This window comes from Gadus chalcogrammus, chromosome 23 (assembly GCF_026213295.1).
Source record: "Gadus chalcogrammus isolate NIFS_2021 chromosome 23, NIFS_Gcha_1.0, whole genome shotgun sequence".
Lineage (NCBI taxonomy): Eukaryota > Metazoa > Chordata > Actinopteri > Gadiformes > Gadidae > Gadus > Gadus chalcogrammus.
The window spans coordinates 6386372-6400070 of NC_079434.1; the positions used below are offsets into that span (position 1 = coordinate 6386372).

Below are 13699 nucleotides of genomic sequence, written 5' to 3' on the forward strand. Positions count from 1 at the left end.
AGAATTAGAGATATTCACAAATAATACTTGAGTATAGTAGGAAAGTATTTCTGCTCAAGGACCAATTCAACCATTTGGAAAGGTATGGTTTGTGTTGGTCTGACTGGGGGTGGGTGGGGGCATCGACCAACCTTCCCCTGAAGGTTTAACAGCACACATACATGAAAAAACAACTCTCCCCGTTTCCATTCCCCAGCTTCCGTCTGTTTGACGAGCAGAAGGACGTGCTCATCCTGGTGTTCCTGGAGGACATTCCCATGCAGCAGCTGTCTCCGTACTACCGCATGAGGAGGCTCCTGAAGAGACAAACCTACCTGAGCTGGTCCCGCGCAGACGCACACCCAGACCTGTTCTGGGAGAAGCTCCGGCAGGCCCTGGACACCCAGGAGCACCCAATGGGAGAGCATCTACGGCTCACCGTGGTGTAGGGATCCCCCGAGGGGAGACCAGACCAGTAAAAAGCTTAATGTGTCCAAAGGGTTTGACTGGTTTTGTGTGCAAGGCAGTGTATCTGGTCAAAGCAGAGGATCTGGTAATAAATACTCAAAGGGAAGGACAACAGAAATATGTCAAGGTGTGCCTTAGGATTCCAAAATCGATGTTCCTCAAGACCCTTTGCAATCTCATTTTATTTCATACTTTCAATAACTTGATTGATTTTCGTATCCATGCCCTAGGAATTAATAGTTTGTATGATAATGAAATTGCAACTAATTAAAGTAATTTTGAGATAATGTGTAATGAATGTATCATATTATTTTGCATATTCAAAAACAGTTTAAAATTAGATTCATATTCAGTTGTTTTCTTTCAATATTTAATTATATTAGCAAACATTCTTTTTTTGTTCACAGAACAAAGTAAGGGTTAACATGGGAACTACATTTTTTTAGTTTGAGGTGGAAAATACATAACCGTAGATAACTTAATAAAATTTCATAAATTCAGAGTCTCTCAATTTCTCAATCTAACCCACTCCGCATAAAACACACACACCCTATTAAACCAGATACCAAAATCGACAAAATCCGGTCAAACTTCAGAGTTTCTTGTTGCCTGCTAATAATTCACTGCATAAGTTTGGCTTTTACAATTTGATCATTCCACAGAAAAGACAAGTTTTGCCATTGAGACATTTTTGTTGAGTCTTTCCATTGTACCGGACTTACTTAATTTCACATTCATATCTTTGTTGCTCAATATGTCGTAACTGGTGTAAAGTTCCACTTCAAAAAACAAGTGAGCCCTATGAGAACAATAACAAAAGCTATTCAAAAAGATACAATCATCATGCAACAATTATGATTCTTGGTGAAGTCAGGAATGCCTTCCGTTGCGGGTTCTCCTCTTGTTACTGCGAAAAAACAGAATATGTTACTCTAGCTGAGCAGGTGTGTTACCTCAGCACATTACAATTAAGCCTCTGAGGATTTGAGCCTCAGAGGTCCAATCAATGTATAAAGACACACAGGAACCAGGGGTGTCTGATGCTGAACATCTAAAATCCTACCCGGACTCTGGGTTTATCATTTTTTCAGACTGTGTGGCGTGAAAAAAATGTATATGATTGCAAATGCATGTTCTCATGTACGAATTATGTCTTAATTTACAGTCCTATTGAACCATTTTATTTCATTGTTGACTTTCCTCAGATCCATAACATTTTGCTATCATGGAATATAGAAACTGCTATGGCATGCAGACACTATTGTGTGGACATATGCTTGGCAGCACTCACTCCAAACAAGCCATGAGAAGTTTGGTCCATTTTCTTTTCGGATCAGCACAGACAAAATTCTGTCCAACGTGGAAGCTGTGAGGGAAGAGAACAGGCCAGGAAATTGGATGAGGAAGGAAGCAGACCCGTTCCATCAATACACAACCGTCCCCCTTCTGAAACCAAGTGTCAGGTCCAGCCAGACCGTTTGCGATGTCAACTCCATCACAAATGAGGACAGCTTCCTCGTATCAATGAGCACATTACTATAAGCATAACGTATGATGTCTACGTACAATTTGTAAAGTACTGTTGTTGCAAAGAAGCAATGTTTCATAATGAAGGCAACATAGCCTATTTCTTCAAATCAAAATATTTATTGGTATATTCTGTACACTTACAGGCTAACATTTCCTACATACAGTAGTAGGCCTAAGTTAAGGCACCCATGATAAAATTCTCTAAAAATAAGAATAAAACATCTTAATGCCTCAATTAAACAACTTTAGCATGGGTGCAAAAACGTATGCCTACCGCTGTAGATGGCTTTATTATAAATTTGAGCAAATCTTAAGCTATCTTTCCCAGGGCTTTTACGCAATACAACACTAGACTATAATTCAATACACTAAGGCTTTTACTTTGAGGGTCGATGAAGGCCTACTCACATCACAGCTCGCATGTCGCAAGACCCGTTGATGTTCTGCAGGGAATAGTGGTGGGTATCTTTACATTTCAACCGTTGGATTTGGCGGTATCTTAGGCAGCAGCTTGCTACACACACACACACACACACACACACACACACACACACACACACACACACACACACACACACACACACACACACACACACACACACACGCACACACACACAGTTTATTAATGGAACACACAAAGCACATATAAAGTAAAAATCAATGCAATAACACATATACAAACACACACAGAACCAAGCAGGAATAGAATGACGGAACACACACTTACAGTCCCCTTCAACACAATAACACAAACCACAACACACACACAAACACACACACACACACACACACACACACAAACACACATGCTGGGTGCTTACCTGATTCTGAGCCGACCGGGAACAACGTGAGGAGAAGGAGACTGCAGCCAACAGCCGCCAGGATCGGGAGTCCGTACATAGTCATGGTAGCAGTTTGGTGGACAGCGGGGGTAACTTAGGCTGGTGCTGGGAATGTTGCCGTGGCGATGCGCATCGATGGGGTGAAAGGATCTTCCTTGGGTGCGTGTTGCTGTGTCGCTGAGCGAGTGAGTCCCACCTGCGGTTCAGTGTTCCTCTGTGAATGTGTTCGAGTGCGACTCCTTAAGTAGCAAAGGTGTTTGTGTGTGTGGGACTTTCCAAGTTGGAGACAGAGAGAGAGTGGGAGAGAGAGAGAAAGTGAGTGGGTGTGTTACAATCAATGTCAATCACAGGCGTGACAATAGAATGTGTTGCAATGGGGCAACATTGAGCAGGTGTGTAGGAGTTATGTGTGTGTGTGCGTGTGTGTGTAGGGGCAAGTTATGTGTGTGTGTATGTGGGTATGTATTTGTATGTAGCTCTGAGCATATTTGTGCGTGTGTGTGTGTGTGTGTGTGTGTTGCTCAGAGCGGATTTGTGTGTGTGTGTGTGTGTGTAGCTGTGAGTTTATGTGTGTTTGTGTGTCTGTGTGTGTGTGGCTCTGAGTTTGAATGCGTGTGTGTGTGTTTGTAAGTAGACCTGAGTTTATATGTGTGTGTGTATGTGTGTGTGTGTGTGTGTGTGTGTGTCTGAGTTTATGTGTGTGTGTGTGTGTGTGTGTGTGTGTGTGTGTGTGTGTGTGTGTGTGTGTGTGTGTGTGTGTGTGTGTGTGTGTGTGTGTGTGTGTGTGTGTGTGTGTGTGTGTGTGTGTGTGTGTGTGTGTGTGTGTGTGTGTGTGTGTGTGTGTGTGTGTGTGTGTGTGTGTGTGTGTGTGTGCGCATGTGTTCCTGTGAACTATGTGCGTGTGTGTGTGTAGCTGTGAGCTATATACGTGTGTGGGGGGAGAGGTTGTGTCAATTCATTCATCATTATATACTGTGATATTGCTTTGGTGTGAACATTATCGTTGTACAGCGTTTGTGACGTGGATAGGAGGGAAAGTTTTTATCTCCTTGTTAAGAGTTCATGGCCTCATTCATACTGTTAAGTTAATCATGCACCTGGCAAGAAACGCAGCGGAACAAGCTTTCATCATCAGTCAAGAATGTGTCTGAGCTACAGGCCAGAAAAACCCGCCTGTTTAGAACAGCGTTGTGTAATCACTATGCTGTCATGTTGCCAACTCGTCCATTCAAGCCGAGAGTGGACACCAACACAAGTTGGTAAGGTGAGGGCAACATGATATATGAGGACTATACAGGCATTGGCTGCCAATGATAAGGAGTTGATCACGAAACCGGATACATACGACGATAATCCATTGTATTATTTTATGTAGCCTATATATATATATATATATATATATATATATATATATATATATAGAATATAGAATACTTAGGCCTTCAAATTACGAGTTAGATTAAAGAGTTATTATCAAATGCACAGAAAAACACAGGGTATTACTAGAACTACTGTAAGTTTGCAGGGTTAATGACCAGGTAGTATTGTATGTGTGAGTATAACTAAAATCCGAAGGTCTCAATCTTCATTAAAAAATGAAAACTGTGTGTGATTAATTCTTAAATGACATAGCATTATTGTTGATATTATTCAGTAGGCGTACACTGTTATTTAAAACAAATGTCCATGACTTGGGGTAAGATCATACTATATCTGAGTGAACAAGGACCCGGCCTGTTTGTTCACTGATCCATGAACTGTACGGTTCAACAACCAAATATTCCTTCCAGGAAATTGGCACAGCATGAGTGTGACAAGAGATGATAGTTTCAGGTATCTCTTAAGAACAGCTGGGGAGGTGAAACCTGTTGTTTAAATGTAATGTTGTTGTACTATTATATGCTTACTCCATTCTTTCAATTTTTTTCCAATCTACATTGTTGTTTGATTAATTTTATTTATTTATTACTTACCTTTATTTTCTCTTCAGTCTGTTATTTACTTTGTTACAGTTGCTGAGGAACTGAAATTGAAGCATTTCCCAGCCGTATAGTAGCCTGGGCCATAGCACACACCAACAGAAGTCACACACGCCGGAGAAAAAGTCTCAAAAGTCTTCATCCCAGAGAACTTTCCAACTGCCGATTTTGTATGCAATTAAATTTCGCCCCTAGAAAAAAATTACGGTGGCTCTGACCTCGTGACCTCATAGCCGGCTACGGGCATGGTGAGAATATGCTGAGCTCTGACTTCACATTCTGTATGTCTTTGCAGATCTGTCTGGCCTTGAGACTGTGGAAATAATGTCAGATCAGCGTTACGGGGAGGGAGTTTCTGGTCTTGTGAGACCATTGTGATATTTATGTTTCGCAACGAACATCAGTTGATGAGCCTTGCCGGAAAGCAAATATGGCCATGGCCTTGTGTGGTTTAAAACCTCAAGCCAATCACAGTGCCGCTTGTGGTCTCTTCGCTCTTGCTCAATCCGGTTGAAAGTAAAGCAAAAGAATATTCTGCTCTGAGAATATACTTCTTCATACTTCTGTATGATCTATCACGCAAAAACTTGATGGCATAATATCTCCCCTTTCAAAGTAAATTTAGAATCAAAAGTTTTTTTACTCTAGCTTACTTTAGCTTGGGTGGGGAATAAAAAATGTCGACACTTTCCGTACAAGGGAGGGGCCTCAGTTGTGTGCTCTGATTGGCTAAGCATGGTGCTGAACTCCCGCCCCCCTGGATACCCGTATGTGTCTTTATGCTGTCCCTCGCGGCTATGTGTGGGCATTGCAACTTTGTTTGTGGCTATGTGCGGGAATTACACTTGTTCTTGTGGCCTTGAGCATCTGGGTCTCTCGAACGTCTTGACCGCTCGTATCTCTAGCTGGACGCCTCCCTAGGCTCCGGATCCCTCCTTAGTGTGAGAAAGAAGCCTCTTTTAATTGGCAAGGGCATATGTGGCCTGTTTGTATGAATGTGTGAATTATGTTACACACCCTCTGCTCCACCGTTGTAATCTGCTCCAAAGTCATGTCTTCATGACGTCAAAGCGACATGGCCTTTGAGATGTGTAGTGCTGTGTGCAGCTCTGTCTCGCTTGATGTGCAGAGCCGTGTCCGAGGAGTCCTCGGACACTTGTAGTAGATCACCAGGGAGTGTGTGCCAATTTAATAGACATCGCCCTTCAAATAGTTATTGTTGTTTGCCTGGCCGTGGATCATCATCATCATTGTATTTCAAAAAATCACAGTAACAATCACATCATTTGACCAAAATAAGACCCATACGATTTTCACACTCCAACATAAAAGTCAAAGTGAGGGATAATCCTTTATTGTAGATTTTAGAGCCACAAGAAATTGGGATGGAAACAAACAAGCATATAGTTAAATAAACAATAAAAAACAGTTTCAGAGACAAATGCAGGTGTGTGACTGGGAGGTATAAACATACACCAACATCATTGGGAAATGAATAACAATTTTATAAAAAAAAAAAAATCTGGTTGTTAGAATATGTGTTTAGGATATGGGTGTGAACATTGACTTACATTAACTGCCACGCTATTTAGCCTATTTCTGTGTAATACCGTCTATCAATAAATAACAATGCTTTTTCAACTCTTCGTAATGATGACTCGGTACACCGTTGACAAAATATTCCCCAATGTCAGAAAAAATATGTCCATCTGTTTCAAACCAACAAGTAACTATTTGTGAATACTTTTTATTTCTTTAAATATATCCCACTGTGAGTGTCATAAAATGCCATAAAAGTTTGACAACGCACGTAAGTTAACAATTAACGTCAAATTAACGTTAAAATAAAATGGCAGTAGCTGTGATATGTGACATGTATTTGAAATAGTGCCCGCACTAAAGTCTTTTGGTCTGGTCAACATTGACTCTGCAGGGAGGCACACTCGGTGGAATAGATTTGTCACCTCCGACGCCATCGTCATGGTCACGCCTATTCTTATGTCGATGGAAAGCTGTCTCGTGGCCGGGACGTCCCACTCCCATGCACAGAGCTACTGGGTGCCCTCCCCTGTGTCCCTCAGCAGGCCCAACCGTTGACCTGCTCCTTAATGATATGTATCTGAACTCACCGTAAGACACTTAAAAGAGAACTTAAAAGAAAGACAGAGGTTATGGTGCACTGACCGCTGGGAGGCTAGTTGGTGTGTGTGTGTGTGTGTGTGTGCGTGTAGCGTGTTTGTGTGTGGTGTGTTTTTGTGGGGGGTGTGTTTCTGTTGGTGCCGTGTTTGTGGGTGTGCCCTGTTTGCGTGAGTCGTATTTTGTGCGTGTGCCGTGTTTGTGTGAGTGTGCCGTGTTCTGAGGGCGTGCTGTGTTTGTATGTGTTCTCCGTGTGACGTGTGTGTGACGTGTTTGTGCAAGTGTGCCCCGTTTGTGTGTGTGCGTGGCGTCTTTGTGAGGGTGTGAGTCGTGTTTTGCGCGAAAGGAGTGTTGGGCGAAAGAAAAACAAAAACACAGCGGATGAGATTCCCGTCAGGCGTCGCTGGGCTTGTCGCTCCTCATCCTCTCTCTCTCTCTGTGCCTCTGGATCGCCCGCCAGATGCGACAGAGCACGCCGCCGCTGTAAGGGAAGCACCAGGGGGGTTAAGGGGTTTTAAGGGGGGGGGGGTTCGGTAGGGCTCCGTCCCCGAGTCGCTCAAGGCGGTGATAGTACAAGGGGGGTACCGTAGACGCAGGGCGCGCAGGTCGTCCCGGGACACGTCGCTGAGGACGTTGTTTAGCGTGTAGTCCTCCATCACGAACTAAAGTGGACACAGAGAACCGTAACTACCTCGTGGCCGTTCAGCACAGCCAAACCGTGCTCGGGGGGGGGGGGGCCAGGGCGCCCGGTCAGGTTGATCAGTGGCTGCTGTGTAGCACGCCCAAAGAATGGACATTATTTGCTTATTGACTGTCTGAACCCGCACCCAACACAAAGTGACGAACACTGACACCAACCTCGTTCAGAAAATGAATGTCAATTTGGCAATTGAAGTTCTGTGTGTATTCATGGAGCTCTTTGGGGCCCCAGAGCCTGAGGGTCAAGCAACACTGAGCTGACGCCTTCATCCATACCGACTTCATTAAGATCTTGTTCAGTCGTCGAGTTGGATGGTGCAAAGTGAGGAATGTTGCTCAAGGATGCCTTCAGTGGAAATGGGGTTCGAACCCAGCACATTTCAACCTGGAGTCAAACCCCCTAGCCACAAACAAAGTCCTAATGGAGGTCTCAGCGTCGAGCTATGTACAACAAACCTTGTCTAAGGTGTCAGGGTCCGCCCCCTGCTCTTTCAGCCAATCAGTGAGCTGCTTGTCGGGTTCGTGGTCAGCGGGGATGTGAAAGATGGAAGGGGGCGGGAGCTCTGTAAACAAGAGGTTTTTAGTACAAGTCAAGTATGGGATGGGAGGAAAGCCATGATTTGTAGAGACATTAACCGTGAAACCATCCAACCATCTTGTTTTCCTCGATTAATTTCCTGCCTGGACTACCCCTTTCTTTTATTAGACATGTTGGATGTCTAAACTATGTTGTAGGTCTAAACATGTTTAATTTGCTCTGAAGAAAGGTCTGGCCATGCTTCAATACTAATTGTATTCTGCCCCGTACGAATTCGACCAACCAATCACAACCAACGAAACCATTAGACCAACCAATCACAACCCTTTGCCTAACATGAGGCGGGATGAATACAATAACGGTGCCGGTCCGGCGCAGAGGCATTTCAATAACAAAGATGGCAGCCTGATATAGAACGGTCTGTTGATTCCACTGAGACAGTGTTAAACCAACTGGAATGCATATTTTCAATAAAAAAAGGAACGGACGATTGCATTTAATGCTTTTGTTGAGAATATAAAAAATATATACGCTCAGTACTGTGTCACCAGTTTCGATGCCTGGCCCGTGAACTACAGGCAGCCGCAGAAAAAAACAGGAATTAAGTCTCCCCAACCAACGAGAGATAACTTTAACATGAGTAGAGTAACTCAGAGCCAGTCAATGCAGAAATAGACCCAATATCAACGATCAAACAATAACAAGAGTTTGCAACGGCTGAGTTTCACACCGAAAAATAGGTTATTTGATTTATTTTCTCAGATTACGATTCAGTTCTTCTCGCGTTAAAGGTTTTGACATCCTTTCGACTTTGAGGCAGGGTGAAGGGAAGGGAGCGACCTTATTGGTCACTCGGACAAAGGCATCATCAGCATTCATCTCTTTTAGGCACTGCCTACTACTAAATACAATACCAGTAATGTTAAACACACAGATCGATTATAGAGGGGAAGATTGAAAAACTGTGACCAACACCGGTAGTGGTTGAAAGAGGCTTGCTAGACTTATCCTTGTGACAATTCATTTCTATAATGGTCCAGATATTTAAAAAGGGGAAGAGACGTATCTTTGAGAAGCTACTCTCACACAATGTGGTTCCCAGTTGTTCAAAGTTCACGTCTATAATCCATCTGCGTTGCCGTGCCGTAGTCGGCAGAGCCTGAAGGAAGGACGAGCGTTCCAATGACTCATTGATCCGTTTGATCATTTCGGATGTGATATAATAACTGTCATAATACCTTGTCATAACCCCAAGCAGGAGACCAAAATGCATCGTACTTGTAATCAAGTTTTCCTTTATCTTTATTTTTTCGAATCATCCATCCTTATGCCATCCACCAGTCCTCATACCATTCATCCACCCATCCTCATACCATTCATCCATCCTCATACCATTCATCCACCCATCCTCATTCCATTCGTCCACCTATCCTCATACCATTCACCCATCCTCATACCATTCATCCATCCACCCACTCATCCAACCTGCTCCATAGATCCTCTCCTCTACCCAGGGGGAGTGATGGGTTATCTGGGTACCTGAGGGCCGGTGTCTGACCCTGGCCAGCTCCAGGTCCTGAGACCTCTGCTGCAGCGTGGCCTTCAGCACCTGCTGGTACTCCTTCTCCTTCAGCAGCAGTTCCTCCAGCAGCCTGCAGGGGCCATTTTTCATTTCAGTTTGTTCTGTACATATACCTCGTACGTATGTATATATATATAAGGTAAGGTATATCTGTATAGGTATGGGTATGTGTGTGTGTATGTGTACGTGTGTGTGTATGTGTGTGTGTATGTGTGTGTGTATGTGTGTGCTTGCGTGCATGCGTTTGCGTGTGTATATTTGTATGTGTGTGTGTCCATTTGTGTATGTCTGTGTGTGTGTGCTTGCCTGTTGGTCTCTTGTTTAAGCCGCCCCAGCTGGGCGCCCAGGGGGTGGTTCGGCCGCTGAGGCTCATGGGAGTGGGCGGCGGTGAGGGTGCTTGCCCCAGAGGCCGTGTGGTCAGGGGTCGTGCCAGGGTCATCGGTGGGAGTGGCCAAAACCTGCCCAAACTCCGCCTCCTCCACGTCCACCTCGTCCTCCTTCTCCGCCCCCTCGCTCTCGGACGCCGGGCCGAAGTGGGTGTGCAGCTCTGGGCGGGGACACACCGGCGGAGGTAAAAGGTCAGGCATGTTGTGGGTTGAGAGGTCAGTAGATCTGGACGGTGAGCTCTGCCTATACCGTTACCGTGGGCCTTGGGATGTCACATTCATAAACAAAATAGCAATGCAAAATATTCAATGAAAAACCTTTTATAATTACTTTTTTTTAATATAAATAGCTAAGTATCTAACTTTTTCCCTAACGAGATAGCTTCCTACATACCATCCTACCTAACTACGTAGGTTCTGTATTTTAATACTCAACTGTCTTATCTTATCTACTGATTGAGCCTAGTTGGCTCAGACTGCTGAGGAAGTGGACGATGAGGATATTCAGGTACAACATTACTCCTTGTTTCCTCCTCGGTGGTTGTCTGTCGTTTATCTTTACAGGTTTATCTTGTTGCCCCATTGGCCCCACGGAAAAACCCAAAGCGGCGTGGGCCGTCGAGGAAAACAGTGAAACTGCGGGGGTGTTTGCCATGTGTGGGTGTTTGACACCCACACACTTATGGGTCACCTTAGGTCATCTACCCTCTCAACTAGATTTACCTACCTACCTACTGCCTAACTACCTACCTACTAGAGCTGCACGGACTGACTAATTGGCCCATTTGACACAACAAAACTATAATCTTCGCTGTGTTTCAAATATGCAGGTAATTTGCAGGTTATTGGGTTAGCCGCTAAATCCACTCGTTAAGTTCAAATCAACCAATTTATTTCTTCAGCTTTTTCTTCTTCGCCATTCTAATTATGTTGTTCGAGTTTGGTATGCAGATCCTTTAGTCCTAGGGTTAGGGTTAGGAAAAAACAATGCGATTATTTTGGTCATTGTTTTACCTTGTATGCACATGGTTGTACCTTGACATGCACATGGTCCTCACAATATGATGCATATTGGGCAAGGGGAAGGAGCGGCATCACAGCAGTACACTTGCTGAGATTTGATTTGATTATTTGTTTGAAAACTGAAATTACCTAACTATTCGATTCTGAGACTGAAACATATTCTAACAGTGAATCAACTCTTGCGTCATGTTGCGTGTGTTTTCGCCTTTTAACTACGACACCTATTGTATTGTTATGTTCACATTCAAACATGGTATGTGAGACTTAGCGTAGCTCCACACCAGGTATTTGGTATGTGAGACTTAGCGTAGCACCACAACAGGTATTTGGTATGTGAGACTTAGCATAGCACCACACCAGGTATTAGTTGTGTGGGTTGGCGTAGCACAACAACATTATTTGGTATCTGAGAGTAAGCGTTGCATCACACCTGGTATGAGGATGGTGACGGCCGCCTGAACAGCACGTCTGATGATGTTGTCCATTGCGAACATCCAGTGGGGTTTGATGTGATGGTTCCTCAGCACCTTGTTCACCTGTGGAGCATCACAACACACAAGCACACAAGCACACACACACACACACACACACACACACACACACACACACACACACACACACACACACACACACACACACACACACACACACACACACACACACACACACACACACACACACTGTTAAATGTGCTAGCAGAACCCTGTGTGATGCCAATTGGTGTGAATGTGACCGATAGCGACTGCTGTTGAAGTGAGCGTCCATTCATCATCCTTCCATTCCTTCACCAATCTGTCCATATAACTTGGAGTCCATTAATCAGACTCAATCAATCAGGAATTTATCTGTTTATCCGAGACATTTTCTCACAGAATGCTTGTAACAACCTTGTATCAATTACGTTTTGCATACTCTATAAAGGTCCTCGATAGTTTTGCATCAATAAAGGTGTGTGTGTGTCTCTGCCCGTGTATGTGTGTTTGTGTGTGTGCGCGTTTGCGTACCGAGTCCTGGAAGCCAAACAGCACCAGCTGTATCTGGTTGATGGAGGTGGAGTCGAAGTCAAGGTCGAGCTTGAGCTTGGAGATGGTGGTTGCCATGACGCGGCGCTCTGGAGAGTGGATGAAGTCTCGCAGGATGCAGATGATCTGCTTGATGTGGTCCACGGAGAGCTGGAGCTCTTCACTGCCCTGCACACACACACACACACACACACACACACACACACACACACGCACACACACACACACATATACACACAGATGCACACAGAAATGCACACAGAAACACACATACATTACGCACACAGAAACACACATACAGTAAGCACACATACACAGACACACAAAGACACACGCACACACACACAAAAACATATACAGACAGACACATATACAGTACACACGCACACTCACAGACATACACAGACACACAAACATACACACGCACACCCGCAATATGCAAAACACATAGCATATACAGAACACACACACATACCATAATCAATACATAAACACACACACAAACACACAAACCATGTCAAATGAACACAGGTAAAAAAAACAAAAAAAAGTATGTTTAAGTTAGTTACTTCCTCTTTCACTTTGTCTAGCGTTCTCTCTTTATCTCTCTTTATCTCACTCTCTCCCACCCACACAAAATATCCCATACACACTCCCATACAACAACAATACATGTATACAAACATGCACAAAAAGCACACAAACACAAAAATTAGTTACAGGGTAAGACACATATCTGTTCTTCAGTCACGCACAACCACCCCCCCCCCCCCCCCCCCCCAAACACGTCTCAGTCCGGACCTGGATGTGGTTCTCCAGCAGGTTGGACATGACCTTGTCCTGGTCCTCGTTCAGCACTTTGTAGAGGATGGCCCTCCGCTCGCTGTCCTTCTTCAGCAGGAAGAGACCCCCATCCCGGTCCTCTGGGGAGGGGGGCGCGCTGCGGTCCTCAGAGGCCAAACCCTCGTCAGGAACACTAACACACACACACACACAAACACACACACACACACACACACAATATATACATTGATTATGGGGTCATTGATACACATAAACACAACACACAGTATTGGTGGTTTATTGGGACGTATACACACTAATAAACACACATAAACACACACACAGGAATATTATTGGTTCATGACGACACACATAAATGTACACACATAATATCATAAATAGTAGTATATGCTACACGTGAACCTCTTAAGATGGCACATTGGATTGGTTTGCTATCTCGGGATATTGGGCAATATCTATATATATCTAAATATCTATTACCCACTATTCACTTCGCCTTGGCGAATAATTGTTAAATATAATATCACACTTATGTAAACCACAGGCACATAACACACACATCTATAATACCTAGAGCATGAAATGGGCTCAGATTCTTAGAAAATCAACAACTCTTACAACACAGGACTTTTTTGGCAGCCGCGAAAATTGGAATGTTGGATGACAAAAGATATAGAGAGAAAATCACACAAGCCTGGATACACTCGCATA

The 13699-nt window shown here is 44.0% G+C and overlaps 2 protein-coding genes across 3 annotated transcripts in view; one reads left to right on the plus strand and one right to left on the minus strand.

The window, feature by feature from the left end:
- Positions 1-22: 22 nt before the first annotated feature.
- On the plus strand, positions 23-1504 carry LOC130376867 (toll-like receptor 13). The gene has a single exon (XM_056583775.1). The coding sequence runs from the start codon at positions 162-164 to the stop codon at positions 426-428; it is 267 nt and encodes an 88-aa protein (XP_056439750.1). The 5' UTR covers positions 23-161; the 3' UTR covers positions 429-1504.
- Positions 1505-5834: 4330 nt separating this feature from the next.
- The window catches only part of map3k15 (mitogen-activated protein kinase kinase kinase 15), a 29717-nt gene continuing 21852 nt past the window's right edge, over positions 5835-13699 (minus strand). Inside the window, exons 22-29 of one of the 2 annotated variants that reach the window (XM_056583748.1) lie at positions 12986-13160; positions 12167-12352; positions 11593-11698; positions 10060-10300; positions 9711-9823; positions 8090-8196; positions 7520-7596; positions 5835-7415 (exon numbers count right to left, since the gene is read on the minus strand). In XM_056583748.1, coding sequence (XP_056439723.1) covers positions 7328-7415; positions 7520-7596; positions 8090-8196; positions 9711-9823; positions 10060-10300; positions 11593-11698; positions 12167-12352; positions 12986-13160 — 1093 coding nt within the window. In that variant the 3' untranslated portion in view covers positions 5835-7327. The remainder of the gene's footprint in view (positions 7416-7519; positions 7597-8089; positions 8197-9710; positions 9824-10059; positions 10301-11592; positions 11699-12166; positions 12353-12985; positions 13161-13699) is intronic. The other variant, XM_056583747.1, reaches the window with a different exon arrangement.

Excerpts from the sequence above, each read along its gene's own strand:
- LOC130376867 (XM_056583775.1), top strand. The coding sequence starts at position 162 with ATGAAAAAACAACTCTCCCCGTTTCCATTCCCCAGCTTCCGTCTGTTT.